Genomic DNA, 15,043 nt, shown 5'->3' on the forward strand with positions numbered 1-15,043 from the left:
GGCCAGCGCACATTAATTTCAATTAACATAAATTTAAGGCCAGCACACAAAGTTGGGCCAACAAACTCGGCCAGCACACGCACACTTTCGCACACAGAAAGAGCATTTTCAATTATTGTCTGGTTCGAAAAAGTTTGTCTTTCTAGCCCTCCACACTCCTCTACATAAAAAGTCTCCGTTATTCACCCCTTCGAGTGCAGCTTTTCCAGATCTAATGCACTTGACTCTAAAGAGGTTAAAGGGCTGCCGGAGTGGCACTTTAAGCCGTATATAGCAAATGGTCAGAGGCAAAGCAAATTGCTGAAATGCGCTTATGCAAAGCGATCAAAATGCGAGGCGACATAAACACAAAACGAGGAGAAAATCCAGGCCCGAGGCAGTAAAACCAATTTGAAATTGTTATTTTAAGCGAAAGTAAATCGCAAGGAAAGGATTCAGTGTGGGTATGTTGAAAGTCGTAAAAAATCAAATATCGGCTGAGTCTGCTAGGAGCTTAAGATGGCATTAACCATTTGTGGCCAGATAGGCAGGAAACGGGAAACTTGCCTTTTGTTTAGATATATGAAAATTGCCACAACACATTGCCATACCCCCTCCGCTGTGGACCATAAAAATTCACAGGTAACGAAATGTATTTTCTGATGAAATCAGCACCAGATGAGGATGCGTGAGCGGATTCCTGTTCCTAGGCTCGAGCTGGAGAGTTGGGTCCGAGCTGCAAATCTTTAGAAGCCAATAAAAATGGCCAACGTAATGAGCCAAACAACTGCCTTCTCGATAAAATGTAAATTGGGGAACTGATTTTATGGGTTACCTACTTTTGGGATAGCTGTGAAAGAAAGGTATTCGAGGCTTTAAAATCTTAAATTGTTATAGAAAATTAGGTGGCTTTCTTGTTAGAGAGTTCAGAAGTTTTGGGGAAAAGTATTAAATACTTTACAGCATCTGACCCAATGAGAATTGAAAATGAATTAAAATAAATCCATGTTCTCCATAAATTTATCCAAGCTCGAAATGCATAGACTTAAAGCTGCTGAGTTGAATTTTGTATATATTTTTTGCTGCTTCCGAATTTGCGTTGCCATTTTGACCAACACGTAACTGCAATGACACAAAATCATTTCCATTTCCCCGGACAAAATGGCTTTTAATGGGTCGGACCGGCGAACATCTAAGGCCTGCCGCTGCCTGCATGCCAGAAGTGTAGAAATTTTGTCCAGAATCTATATAATTTACGGCCCCGGCTTCGGCCGAATGATGTGCCAGAAATTGCAGCGAGACCAAGGTCTGGCCAAATAGCAGACACTGACGGGAAGGCGGCAATTTTTTATTTATTTTTATGAGTAATTTGTTCGTTGCCACGCATTTTTATGGCAATGCAAGAAAGATGATTGTAGCAATTGCCATTCCTTCTGTGTGTTTTGTTGGCTTTTCCATTAAAGAAACAGGGGCGGATTTCCATTTTGAAGGTCTGACCAAAGAATCAATGAAATAAAATAAGAAAATAATCCTAAGATCTCGAAGGATAGCGACTGAAAAAATACAGATGCTTCTTGTATTTTGGTAGCTATTAACTAACTAGATAGCCACCTTACTTGTCATTAAAAATACATAATTAATATGTGCTGATTTCATAAATTCCGTAAACATATTTACCTTGTTCTCATGGTGCACATGTAAAAGGCCAAATACCAAGGTGTGTAGAGCATCCCATGAGGAAGAAACCAGAGTAAACAAAAGGCAATTACGTGACAGTGGCAGGAAAAACGACGATGACGATGCCAACTCATCCTAGAGAGGCAGGATAAGCTACGCCAACTACACAAATACCAAGGACAGCAACACCAAATGGACAACAGCTGAAGTGGCACGTAATCTGCCAATGGGGCGTGGCCAATGTACAGTGGCAGACACTTTTATTGCAAATCATTTCAAATGCTGCAAATGCTAGCAACAGTACAAGACGACAACAACGAATGCCAACAAATAATGGCAGCCGGCGACATGGCATTGTGTGTGGATTGTGTGACCCCCTCCCAGCATATACCCTTTATATCCCTCAAGTTGCATGGAAATCGATTCAAGGTGCAATCATCCTGTCTGTCTGCCTTCGATAATATAACCTGATCGGATAATGGATTAACCATTTGGATAGTTGTGGAAAAGATTGAAGATGATTTGAGGAATCTTCGTTGTGATTGAAGGACTTTCGCTGACGGATTCATTTGATAATTTTAAATAAAAATTTAAAACCATTTATCCAAATAGGGGAAGGCCAATATCCCCCAATATAAAACCCCTCTACCAAATTGACTATCTTATCAAAAACAATTAGCCCACAAAGGGAAGTCATTCATCCAAAGACATCTCCCAACAAAATGTCTCTCAAACTCACACCCCAATTGGCACATTCATTCCAACTGAACGAGCCCAATTAAACTTTCGGGCATATCGGCATCAGTTTTTAACAGCTTTTCCTCGCCCACTTCAGTAACTCTCTGCCCACCGATTTGTATGAGCAGCTTAACCAATCATTGTCTGTGTGCGTTTGTGAATGGGTGTGTCAGGTGAGGGGGGCAATCAAAAAGTTTACCTGTGCCGCAAATTGATGCCTTCTTATCTGTGCGAAATCAAACATGAAACTTTTAAGCCCCAGACAATTGGGCTAAATATGCCAAAAGTATCTTTCAGATACCAGGCGATGACATCCCGAGCTACGTACTACAGATTAAGTGAAGCTGAAATTATGGCAACCAAAATACGGAATTAACCTCGATGTGGACTAGACTTCCTGTATTAGTATTTCCTGGGAAATCTGGATGTTGTTTTCATTAGATGACAAATCTGATTTATGTGACGTTTGATGGCGAAGATAGCAGGTGGGCACTTCTTTCCGTCTGCTCATTTGCGGCCATTTGTCGGCTAGCTAATAAATCTGCGAAGTCATCTCCTGTTATCCCTATATTCCTTATCTTGTATCTTCCATCCTCGGCACTTATAATTTGTTTGGCTTTGTCCTCGGTATTTATCAAATGCTCTTACTTCGTTGGCAGCTTATTAGTGAGGTCCAGCGAGGGCGAGGCTAAGGTGCGACTTACGGATAAGTCCTCAGATATTTTCTATTTCTTTTCCGGCTTTGTGGGTCTTGAACTTTTCTTTGGGGTTTAGCTTGTTGATGTCTACAAAAAATATCTTTAGAAAATGTGGGGAAAATGTTAAAGCTGATTTCATCTTTTTCGCCAATTTTAAATAGATACATTTACTTATATTGACAAGAACATTCTGAATTATATAAAAAACTACCCAAGGAACCCTAGAATTATTTTAAGCTTTTAATATTTTGCTTTAGTTGACTTCTTAATTTCCACGCCTTTTTTTTAAGCTTTGTACGCATATCGAAGCATTGCGTCTTTTGACCGTTTTTTCAGCATTTCTACTTTTTGGGTAACTGCTCCTTTTTTACTGCTAAATGTTTTGTACGATGTTCCCTTCTTCTGTCTCGATTACTTTTTTATTTGTCGTCGAAGGTTGTTGTCACGTTCGGCGAGAACATTTTCACGTATTTGAAATATTTTCTTAAAATTACCCAATTTTCTTTGTGTTGCATCTAACAAAAATAAAAAGGAATACAGAAAAAGTATCTTCTTACAACCGGACAGGTTATCCTGCCATGGTTTTGCGAAATAATTGAAGCTGGCTTAATGTGGAGTTACATAAATAAAAAGACAAATTCCAAGGAAGGTAAAAATAATATATATGAGTTGGAGAAGGTAAACAATATGAACATCCCTCTTCTTAAGATAATGAAATAAGGAGTCTGTCTTTTGATTTTGAAACAAATATGTTTTATTAATGAATTTCCACTCGTTTACTTCACAATTCTTCTTTCAGTTTTTGGATCGCCTGCGAATAAGGTTCGCACATTGAATGAGGCTTAAAGATATTTACAGAGACTTCTCATCTTCGTCTGGCATTTAAATTCAGTTGAAGTTACTTTATGGCATTTGATTTGAGTTGAGTTGTAAATAATTCCTATCAGCTTACGTGGCAGCTTGTTAGGTTTGAATTGTTTACGGTTTCACATAGAGTTTATCGTATAGATTCGAATGCATTATACTTTTTACTTTTATTTTCTTGCCCATTTTATACATCTAAAAGTTGTTATTTAAATACACAAATAATTTACACTTACAATTACCACACATTTATGTTTTGTTTTTCGAATTAACGTTAATGCAATTTATAGTTTTTTATTTTTGTTTAGTACATTTGCATTGTTTTTAAATTTTATTTTTAGTAATTTTCGTTTTAATTGCAGTTAATGGCATTGATATTAAATAAGACTTAAAAAACAGTTACAGTTGACAACAATGCAGATTTATATAAGTGTGTGGGTGTACAATATATACTATATCTATGCTTTAATTGCCATTCATACACGCACTCACCAGTTCAGGCGTTCACAATTGTACTCAATTAGCATTTGAATGTTCGCTCATCGATATTTAAATGTATAATTAATATTTTTTCATTTGTTTTTCGCTTATTATTAAAATTGGCTCTGGCTTTTTGTTTTGTTTCCTCTCTTGTGATTTTTGTTTTGCTGCTGCTACTATCTTCTTAACTCTAATTTAGTTAGCTCATAATCATATTTACACACAGAATTTATGGACATCAATGGGGAAAATAGTATGGAATCCATGGACAAAGCGCCTTTCTATTTACACAATAAAATCCATTTCATTTCATTTGATTTCGTTTCATTTCACTTAATTTAACATCTGAATTGAGTTCAACTTTGTTATTAAGGCTTCATCACAATCATTTCGCTATTGTTTAAATTTGCTTTTTTTTTATGCTCCTTTGACTTTTGCTATTGTTTCTAACATTTGGCTAACTAAACGGTTTACATTTCCTCTGGATGATGGCTTAGTCGAACCCGGAATGTTATTAGTTTTTCCTTTTTTTCAATAAAGGATCAAACACACACAGAAGCACGCACTCGCTTTTAGTTAATACCCATTAAGACTTTGGCAATTCATATAAATGTACGATATGTTTTTGTTAGTTTTAAGACTTTTCCAACAGTCACCAAGTTGTAATTTCTAACTTTGATTAGTTTTTCTCTTCTTCCGAGTTTTTTTTTTATTTTTTTTTGTTTTTTAAATTAAGTGCTTTTTTGGTTTGTGTTTATGTGATTTCTTATCTGTAGCATTATTCATTATTAAATAATTACAATTTTACAACTTTTAATTCATGCTCACCGAACAACGAAAATTTTATAGAAAAATCATCTATTTAGAGAAGACATCTTTTTTTATTTTGGATGAACTTGCGTGGTTTTACAGTACTTAACGAAAGACCAGTTATTACAGATTTTTTATCATAATTTTTTTTTATCTTTTATTAAACTGCTAACGTTTATTTTAGACACATATTATAAATTATACTTTCATTAAGGACTGTAAAACATACACTTAATTCAGCCTGTATATTTTCTTAAAACCTTTCTTAATCTCCACTTAGCTAAGATATTCTTACCAATACTTTTCCTACAAAGTTATAATTATTTTCATTTTTCTTTTAAACTCGTATTTTGCCTTGACCAACTTTTCTTGAAGGATTTTCCATTCATTTTCCCTTCTATTCCGTTCTGGTGATATTTAAATTCTGTTTTTTTTGTGAGTGAGCTTAACAATTAATAACATACAATACAGTTACATAAATATATATATTAAACATTAACTATTTACAGTTGGTTTATTCTTTCGACACGAATTTTAACATTTCCGTAGAGAGTTAAAACATTTGCACGCTTTTCCACATACAATTTTCCTCGTTCTCACACAAGTAATTGTAATTTATGCTCTAGATAGTATTTGTTTTCCTTTGTTAAAAATTAAATTCATGAAAGCTTTTGTTAACGGCATAAATAAATAAGCTGAATTTCTTTCGATTTGCTTGATTTTCATATATATTTTTTTGTTCATTTCCTGTTTTTGATTTTCAGTGAGTTTCTTTTGTTTGTTTTTCTATGCAAAGCGAAGACGGAAAAATCGGTGAAAAGTGTGTGTGTATTGTGGAGGGAAATAGTCGCCTTGTGGCTTAATGCAGCTACCGTACAGTCAATGCCATTTTTTCCAGCTGCGTCGCGGATTTTCCTGCTCTCGTCCTGTAAATTTCCTCCTCGCGGTCAGCCAGCAACTCATTAGCCTCCTGGGTTCCTCCCGTTATCCCAATCCCTCCAGTTGCTGTCCGATCCAACGATATCTTATCTATATCTTTGGCGTTATCCTTCGCCAGGGATGCCACCACCACCGCTAACGCCACCAACAAAAGAAGGAGGGGCGCAGGAGTCGACTGCGGCGGAGCCGTGGAACTGGCTGCATTTGGATGGACGAACAAGAGCGATAAGATTTTGGTCACAAATAATTCCCGGTAAGACGTACCTTGGACGGGATCGGCGCGCGAGTTGCTGGCATAGACCGTTTCCCGGGACTCGAGCGCGGGCGCCTTCTGCGGCCGGTCGCCCTCCACGGACTCCTCATTGCTTCGCCAGTACAAGGTCGACAACTCGGCTACGCACTGCAAGATCCAACAAATTCTGGTTAGCTAACTATTGGAATGGAATACTGTCGAACTTTCTAGACTTCCAAAGTGCCAAAAACAATTACAATCCGGTCATACAAAAAAAAAGTATACGAAGTCTTAATATTTATTTTTAGAATTATTTCTAGGTATAAGGCAATTAAAAGCCTTTTTTCTGGAATATAATAAAACTTATACATTTTTAAAGATTTAAAAATTCTGAAAACATAATTATAATTTTTAACTGAAAATAAGAAAATATGAATAATGAAACACCAATTAAGCAAAACAAAACTTTAATAACATTACAAATTAAAATAAAATTACAAAATTTGGTTATTTTTTTTAAATCTTCACAAACTGTATACTAAATTGATTTTGTGATTGTTATGAGCCAAAAAAGTTCGACAGTTAAATATAAAAAATTATACTACTCACCTTAAGTTTCATATCGCCATTGCGGAAATGTTTCTGCTCCACCCGGAATTGTAGTCCCAGTATAGAGGTCTCCAGACCCTCTCGACCCGATACAATGTTGTCATATTTGCGAAGTTTCTGCAGTTCAACTGGTTCTCCATTTACTTTCCAGGATAGTTTAACGGCGGGCTTAGAGCGTCCAGCGGTGCAATTTAGTCGTACATAGTCACCGATCTGGTAACGCGGTCGTCCGCCACTGATTTTTGGTTCGGAGTCCGGAAGTGCTAGAAATCAAATTGAAATAAGTAAAAAACATCAGTTTTAAGGCAGCCAACAAAATCAGACCAAGGGAAATTTCATTTACGGCCGCCGGCATTTCGCGGTGACTGTGGCCGGGCGGGAGATTGTAACTGAATTTTGCAATAAACCTAAGCCACCACAGAAACAACAAGGGAGCAGGGACCGCTCCAAAGGGACAACAAACTCAACGGAGCGCAGCCGGAAATTCAATAAAAGTTCCAGCCGCTGATGCACTGACGGACTCTGGACAAAATGGCAAAGAGGCAAAAACGAATGAAAAGTACGATAAAAATAGAGGAATACCAATAAAAACGGTCTGGCTGAAGTGTCAACACTCTGAAAAATACAGTAAAATAAATTAAAGATGTTTACAAGAATGGGTTTAACATTTTCTTGCTTATTTTGGTAAAAGTTTAAAAACTTTAAATGTTGTTTTGACAATTATAAAATTATTAAAACAAATCAAGAGTCCTTCTTTAAGTAGTAATTTAATTAGTTTATATTCAGATTTTTTTTTATGGACGGGACAACTTTTCCTGCTAAATTTATATACAGCAGAGCCTGAAGCCCCAAAACAAATCTAAGTCTAACCAAACAGTTAAAACGACCATAACGAGAGATCCCTAGGAATCTCTATGGATCTCCGGGCTCTGCAAACGGAAACGGAAATGGTTTCGACTTGTTGTTGCTTGGCAAAGCGGCCCCCGAAAAAGGCATCTGTGGGTGAATTCCGGAATGGGTGGGCTGTGGGCGGTGAGTTGTGAGCAATGCCATATGCCCGGCTCGTTCTGTTGCCGAAGCTTTTAAAAACTTTGATTGAAAGCCAAACAGAACCAGCCGGGACGGGACCGCAGTATGAGCAGCAACAAAACAACCGAAAGCCAGAAAACAAAAGCACAACAAAGCCCCCGGTTAGAACAAAGACACAGTCCACGTTAAACAATAAAAGGGAGACAGCCATTGCAAAAAAGGGGGGCGCTCTGGTAGGGAGAAGGGGCGTGTTGGCACGCCCACGCAAAAGTTTTATAATTGAACAAACGAAATGTCAACGCCAGTTCAAAGCGCTTCGCACTGCACGTGTAATGGTGAGTGGGGATACAGGAGGTTTGAAATACACTGTCAAAAGTGATTGGTTTTTGAAACTATTTTTTATATTAGTGGAAATAATATTAAAAGTAGCCATCAATGATATAGATGGTTTCATCTCAACAACAAGATAGCCAAAATTTTAAAACATTTAAAACAAATTATTTAATATTCATCATCCATAATATGAAAAACTTTGTCAGTGGCAGATTGCATGTGTACTTCTATTTCAAGCTATTTAATTTTATTAAAAATGTTCAAATTAATAAATATATCTTTCTCTCTGTGCATAAAATGGGATGGAGAGATAATAACTCGTACCTATAAGCTCATACTTTAGTTTTTGTTTTGTTTGCATTTTCATTTGTGTGGCGGCGTCTTGAGGAAATTTTTGGCATTGCCCTGCAGGAATTTTGGCCAAGACAAGAGCCAATGGACCCGGGGACAGACAACTTCCAAAATTGAGTTAAACTGTTAAGCTCTGACAAGTTTTGCCTGGGGTGAATGTGGGTGTTTGAAGGAAGTTCAGTAAGCTTATTTGGCATTAGAAGCATGAAATCAAATGAAGCCTGTCAAATGCACTGCGAATGCTTTTTGACTAAGTAAACACAATTCCGATTGAATAAAGCTGATTGGGTCAGGCTGCTGGAATCAGGTGAAGTTACAGCTACAGTTCGGGGCAAAAGTAAGTTAACGGGGCCAAGGCCAAGCTTAAGTCAATGGCTCGGCATGGAAATCTATTGGTCGGCGATTAACGGGCTTCAGTGTGTTTACCCGATTAGTTTCTTAGCTTAAAAGACAAACTTTTGTCGGCGATTTTATGGCTTAGGTGTTAAACAAAGCGTAAAATTTTCGATTTCCTTCAATTCATTTTTTTAAGGCAAAATATTCAAATTAAAGTTTTCCTTTCAGAATTTCAATCAACCGTGGCCGAAACACGTTTTCCTTTTATTTATCCCAGCTTTTTAATTACTTTCCATCAGCAGGATTAACCTTAAAGTGATTATTGAGCTTGGAATTCGTTTTTTCATTACGAAAAGCCGTTTAATAGAGATTTTCTTTTTTTACAATAAAGAGTCAGAATTCAAAATTCTGTCTTAAAATATTAAGAATTAAAAGAAAATAAAAAGAGATAAAATTAATGAAATAAAAAAATTCAATAGAAATGTTAAAATTGACATCATTCATACGAAATGAAAAACACTTTGGAACATTTTCAGAATCCTAAATACCCTAATTTATACATGCGCTTATAGGGTTAATCGTGACTGCTGCCATTCTGTGACAACTTTCAGGAGTAAAAGTCAAAGTCAGCGTCAGTTACCCACCGACAGGACCCCCTTTTCCCACTTTTAGCCACAGCATCTGGGCCAGGAACAGTCAGCGCCAAATGGCCGCAATTTCTAATTAGAGTTATAAGTTTTCGCCCGATTCTCCTTTATATAGACTGTAGTGGTAGGGAGAAATGTGGGGATATATATACATGCTACTTACACACAACAGTCATGTCGCCGTGCTCGGTGACCGTTTGGAAGGAGGGTGCCTCGCCAGAAACCTCGCACCGAAAGCGGCCCGCCGACTGCAGATTGACGTTGCGCAGCGTAACAGTCGCGTCGCTCGAGTTGTGCAACTGCAATTAAAAACGAGAGCAGAAAATAACGGTCAGAAGGTGGGGGAATATCAGATGGGGAAATATAGTTAGTGAATCGGAATATTGAATGCCCTAGGCACTAAGAGATTCAATCAAAAAATTCGTAAGTTAATGTAAAATTTATTTGGGGAAGTTTATAGTACTCTTAGAAGTTAACTTATTTTAACATTTATCTACTAAGAATCTGCATTGTTTTCTGAAATATTAATAATAATAAGGAAAGAATAATAACATTAATATAAGTAGTTGTCTAAATAATGCTAAAACAAGAGGAAACGCTATAGTCGAGTGCCGCGACTATAAGATACCCGTTACTGTTTTACACAATTTTAAAATATAAATTTTGCTAGTGGAAATTCACAAGGCGCCACCTATTGTCAGAGGAAGTATGTTGAGTATGCTTATAGTGACGTCACTGCCCATGTGGAGCCTTATAACCTTAATTTCTTCATAAATAGCGAAATAATGTTCCGATTTGAAAAATCTTTTTTGTAAGTCGATAGATATTAACAAAAATAAGTTACACAAAAGGTCAAACGAAGGCATTCATAATAATATTATAGACTCCACAGTTTTCCGCGGTTTGTGGGCGTTAGAGTGGGCGTGGCCGGATGCAACTTCGTGGCAAGTTGCAGAGGCATCTCCTAAATACGTGTTCTTAAGCAAAATTGTGTAGCTTTTATAGTTTTCGAGATTTTTGCATTTTTGGTTTTTCGGGTTTTTGTGGGCGTTCGAGTGGGCGTGGCGTGATTGGAAAAAAACAATTCGCATTGGGAGCATTATAGAAACATACATGCTTGATCCGAACTTTCTATCTCTTATAGTTACCGAGATATCAGCTTTTCTAGAAAATCCGAAAACCGTCTTTTGAGCCTTGTGGGCGTATGGGTGGGTGTGGCCGGATAGTAGTACCACTATAAGAATTTCAACTTTCTAACTGCAATAGTTCCTGAGATTTCAGCAATTTTAGTTTTTTGCGATTTGTGGGCGTTAGAGTGGGCGTGGCAGGATGCTGTAATAAACTTGCGCTGTCCCGGGACCTCAAGAATCTTCATGCTTAATCTCAGCTTTGTATCTGCTATAGTTCCTGAGATCTCAGCGTTCATACGGACGGACGGACGGACGGACGGACGGACGGACGGACGGACGGACGGACGGACGGACGGACGGACGGACGGACGGACGGACGGACGGACAGACGGACATGGCTCAATCGACTTCGCTATTGATCCTGATCAAGAATAAATATACTTTATAGGGTCGCAAAAGCTTCCTTCTATCTGTTACATACTTTTCAACGAATCTAGTATACCCTTTTACTCTACGAGTAACGGGTATAAAAATAAAGAATCTTAAAAAATCTACGATTTTACTCTCAGGAAATCAATTTTAATAAAACAACACGTTCTTTGTAAAATAAAACAACCCGTAATTAGGGTAAAAGAGACGTCGTTGAATCGAGAGAATTTGTTGAGTGATGGCGACGCAGGAGAAGGCTGGTTAAAATTAATGTAACGAAAAGTGGGCAGAAAGTTGCAGTAGCCCCGGACAAACCCCCCTTTTTTACTGGAACTCTTGGCGTTGTCATTGGCAGTTTCAATACCCTGAGCCAAGGGCGTTGGAAAAGGGGGCTTCGAGGGGAAATGGCTCCTGCAGCCACTTTGGACGTTAATGTAACGTAATTGCTTTTGAAAACTGCCGCAGCTTCGGTTGTTTTTCACGTTGGCCTTCTTTTTTTACTTCCCCATCTTGTTTTTTGTTGTCCGTAAATGCCTTTTAAATGTCCGAGATGTCCAACGCCTCCTGCACCTTAAAAAGAAACCCCCTCGAAGGGTCAGCGCTGAATGTCTGACCGACAAAGGGTTAGGCAAATATTTCACTTGAACTTTAAGCCATTAAATCCGGGTCTCAATGTGGGCGGGGATATGGGTGGGTTAAGGAGATCAGCTGCCTGTTGTTTAACCCTCGAAAGCCTCGCTCCGCCCACACTTTGTTATCTGGCCAAGCAGAAAAGTGCACTTTGTTATCTTTTATTGCGCATTCTTTGCCGTCTCAAACACCCCCGCTTCTTGTTGTTTTAACCTAATTTATAGTTTACCACATAAACACACGGACATCAGAGAGAGTTGAGCCCAGGTAAACCGCACGTCTAGATCCTAAGTTGGCCGGAGTAACATCCAACTATTGGCCAACTGCAATAAAACAACCCAAAACAGCAACAGCACTAGGCAGAGGGCTGCCATCCTACATTCATACACACATACTCGTATATCTCCCCACCGCAGTCACTCAAATCGATTATGCTAAAACAATATCCAGCAAACGGAGCTAGAACACACACTCACATCAATTGGTTATCGCTAACTGGCATCTTCTGTAACTCCCATCGTGCTCCCTCCCATCCTTCCCATCCGCAACATCAAAAAGTTTACCGCCAAGCAGCGAAATGAGCAGCGCACTGTGGGTGCATACCTGAATGAAGTGCTTGAAATTGATCTAATTGGCAAATCTGTTTGGGTCGACTTAAAATAACTCTAAACTTTGAATTTAGAAAAAATTCCTGAATGCAGTTATCAGGAAAATTAAATTACGAGCTCAACGAGGTCAAAATCGATTCTCTAAACTTTGTTGAATGTTAATTTTTGATGGGAAAAAAAAACTTTTGGAAAGTCTAATATTGCTAAAAATGGACAAAAATTTCTATTTTAAAGTCTGAATGAAGTTTTATTAGAAATTGAATTACAAGCTCAACGAGGTATAAACATTCCAGATTTCGACCATTTTTGGCTTTACTATGGTAAAAATACTTACTTAAGGCGAAAGATCAGGGTGAACTAGCTTTTAGCCTTTTTTTACTATCATTCATTTTTGTGAACAAAATTTGATTCAGAATCCACTGTAAGACCGAACGGAAATCGTTTAGCGGTAATGTGAAGCATGGATCGCACAGAGTGTGGAATTTTCTGCGGCGATGGCAACGCGCTTTATGGACACTCCGGCGACCACGCCCACTACTGCCAGCAAACGCAAAAGCGCAACTTGAAATATTTATTGCACTTAACGAGCGACAGAGACGGGCTGAGTTGGAGCGGGATGCATGCATGGAAAAGCAGATTTCACTTTTTCGGTAGCCGATTAGAGGAAAATGCGGGGAAACTGTGGAATTTTGCGAAAGGAAAAGGGAGCATGGCATGTCGAATGTAACCATCAACTGGCTGCGATTGTCTGCTCACGTGCTTATCTATAGCTGGCATTTCTCAGCCCCCTTTTTCACCCACAGCATTCCCTTTTCCGCTTCTCCAGCGGTTTCGGGGGGCTTCGGTGGGTTAACGTCTAGTGCATTGTGACGTGCCAAAGTTTTAGTGGCTAAAATAATGGAGCAACGCCAGTAGAAGTGCCCCGAACTCATTCTATTTTTGCGGTCGATTAAACAGTTCGATCTGCGAATGTTTTATCTTTCTTGGCATATGTTTGACATGCCATCTGTATCAGCTCTTAAAACTTTTAACTTGGCTTGAAGCGTTCCACGAAGTGGATGTAAGGTAAGATTGCTAATGCCTAAGACAAAGGAAATTTAAGACATAATAAACTAAAAACTTTGTTAGTTTTTAGGAGGTATATATACCAGTGTATGTGTTGTTTTATTAGTGTGGATCTTTTGCAGAAATATAGTACAACGCACCAAGTAGATAAGTGAAGGTGAAGTTTTGGCATTGAAAAGTTTTTAAGCGATATAATAATCTTAAATAACTAAGCTTCAGGCAGTTTTTAAATATCTTTGTCGTGTTAGTTTCTTGCTATCCACAAACTTGGCACTTGCAATTTATTTAACAGATAACTGGCTTCATTAGGTAATTAGTTTCAAAACGAAAAATAATTTAAAGAAAATTATTTATTTTGCAGCTTCTTTAACATTTTTAAGATGTAATTTAAGGATCTGAAACGAAGGCCAAGTTGCCTGCCTTGCTATCCAAACTCCCAACTAAGAGAACCCAAAGCTTGGTCTGAAACTTCTTTTGTTCTTTAGTTCTTGTTCTTTAGTCTCCTCTCAAAAGATATCGTATTGTCTACTGAGACAAGAACTCACCTATCCTTCCTGCTGCCTTTGCTTTTCTGTCCCCAATCACCTTTACCATAACAACTCGGCTTTCTTTCAACACACATGGAGACCATAGGAGAAGAGGGAAAATATGTACACAGAAAAAATGTATTTTGACAAATCACCAACATTGAAACAAATATATATAAGGACTAAAAAAGAGTTATTTAAGAATTTAAGAATTTAAAAAGAATATTTAAAGAAATATTAAATAAATAAATCTTAAATATATTTAAATGTGTTAATAGTTGAATTTACTTGGTACTATAATTAAATGTTTCTTTCTATGTAAAGATAAAAAGACTTTGGTGTAGGAGAAAAGCTGCCGCACTGCTGTGTTGTTTCGGCAGGCACCACAAAAGTATGCAACGTTGTTTTTAATGTTTAGTTTTAGTACGACACCAGGAAAGGCAGAAACTGTGCTTTTGTTCTTTTTCTCAGTTATAAAAGGGGTGTATATGCAATACTCACATCGACGCTAACACCAGGCAGCAGGAAGGTCTGAGCAGGAGGCATGTCCCGCGGCACATAGCGGTAAAACTCGTTGCCATCCTTATACCATTTAACGGAGTAGAGGGCCTCGCCATCCAGATCGTACAGACACTCCAATTGCGCCGCGGTACCCTTAATCACGTACATCGGTATGCGAACCTCGGTCAGTTTCAGGCCAGCAACGCTGAAATCTGGAATTAAATTAAGGAAATAAGAGTAAATGAATTAAAAGGGCGTTTAACCATATAACTTTACAGGATTCAGGGTATATTTTTTTCATGAAGGGGAATTGTGTATTAGATTACTTTTTAAATAATATTAATATCCAAATACAAGGCCTGATGTTTCAGATTTCACAATTGCAGAAATATTAATAATATTTTTAAAAGCTTTTATAGTCATTTCTACCT

General features: G+C 37.9%; 1 protein-coding gene across 2 annotated transcripts in view; it reads right to left on the bottom strand.

Moving 5' to 3' along the window:
* Nucleotides 1-3,321: 3,321 nt before the first annotated feature.
* Nucleotides 3,322-15,043, bottom strand: part of LOC108118467 — a 75,818-nt gene continuing 64,096 nt past the window's right edge. The window contains exons 3-7 of one of the 2 annotated variants that reach the window (XM_017231190.2): nucleotides 14,613-14,824; nucleotides 9,886-10,021; nucleotides 7,027-7,289; nucleotides 6,450-6,585; nucleotides 3,322-6,383 (exon numbers count right to left, since the gene is read on the bottom strand). In XM_017231190.2, coding sequence (XP_017086679.1) covers nucleotides 6,115-6,383; nucleotides 6,450-6,585; nucleotides 7,027-7,289; nucleotides 9,886-10,021; nucleotides 14,613-14,824 — 1,016 coding nt within the window. In that variant the 3' untranslated portion in view covers nucleotides 3,322-6,114. Of the gene's footprint in view, nucleotides 6,586-7,026; nucleotides 7,290-9,885; nucleotides 10,022-14,612; nucleotides 14,825-15,043 lie in introns of both variants that reach the window. The other variant, XM_017231189.2, reaches the window with a different exon arrangement.

The sequence above is a fragment of the Drosophila eugracilis genome, unplaced genomic scaffold, assembly GCF_018153835.1.
Source record: "Drosophila eugracilis isolate 14026-0451.02 unplaced genomic scaffold, ASM1815383v1 contig_1197, whole genome shotgun sequence".
In the NCBI taxonomy this organism is placed as follows: domain Eukaryota; kingdom Metazoa; phylum Arthropoda; class Insecta; order Diptera; family Drosophilidae; genus Drosophila; species Drosophila eugracilis.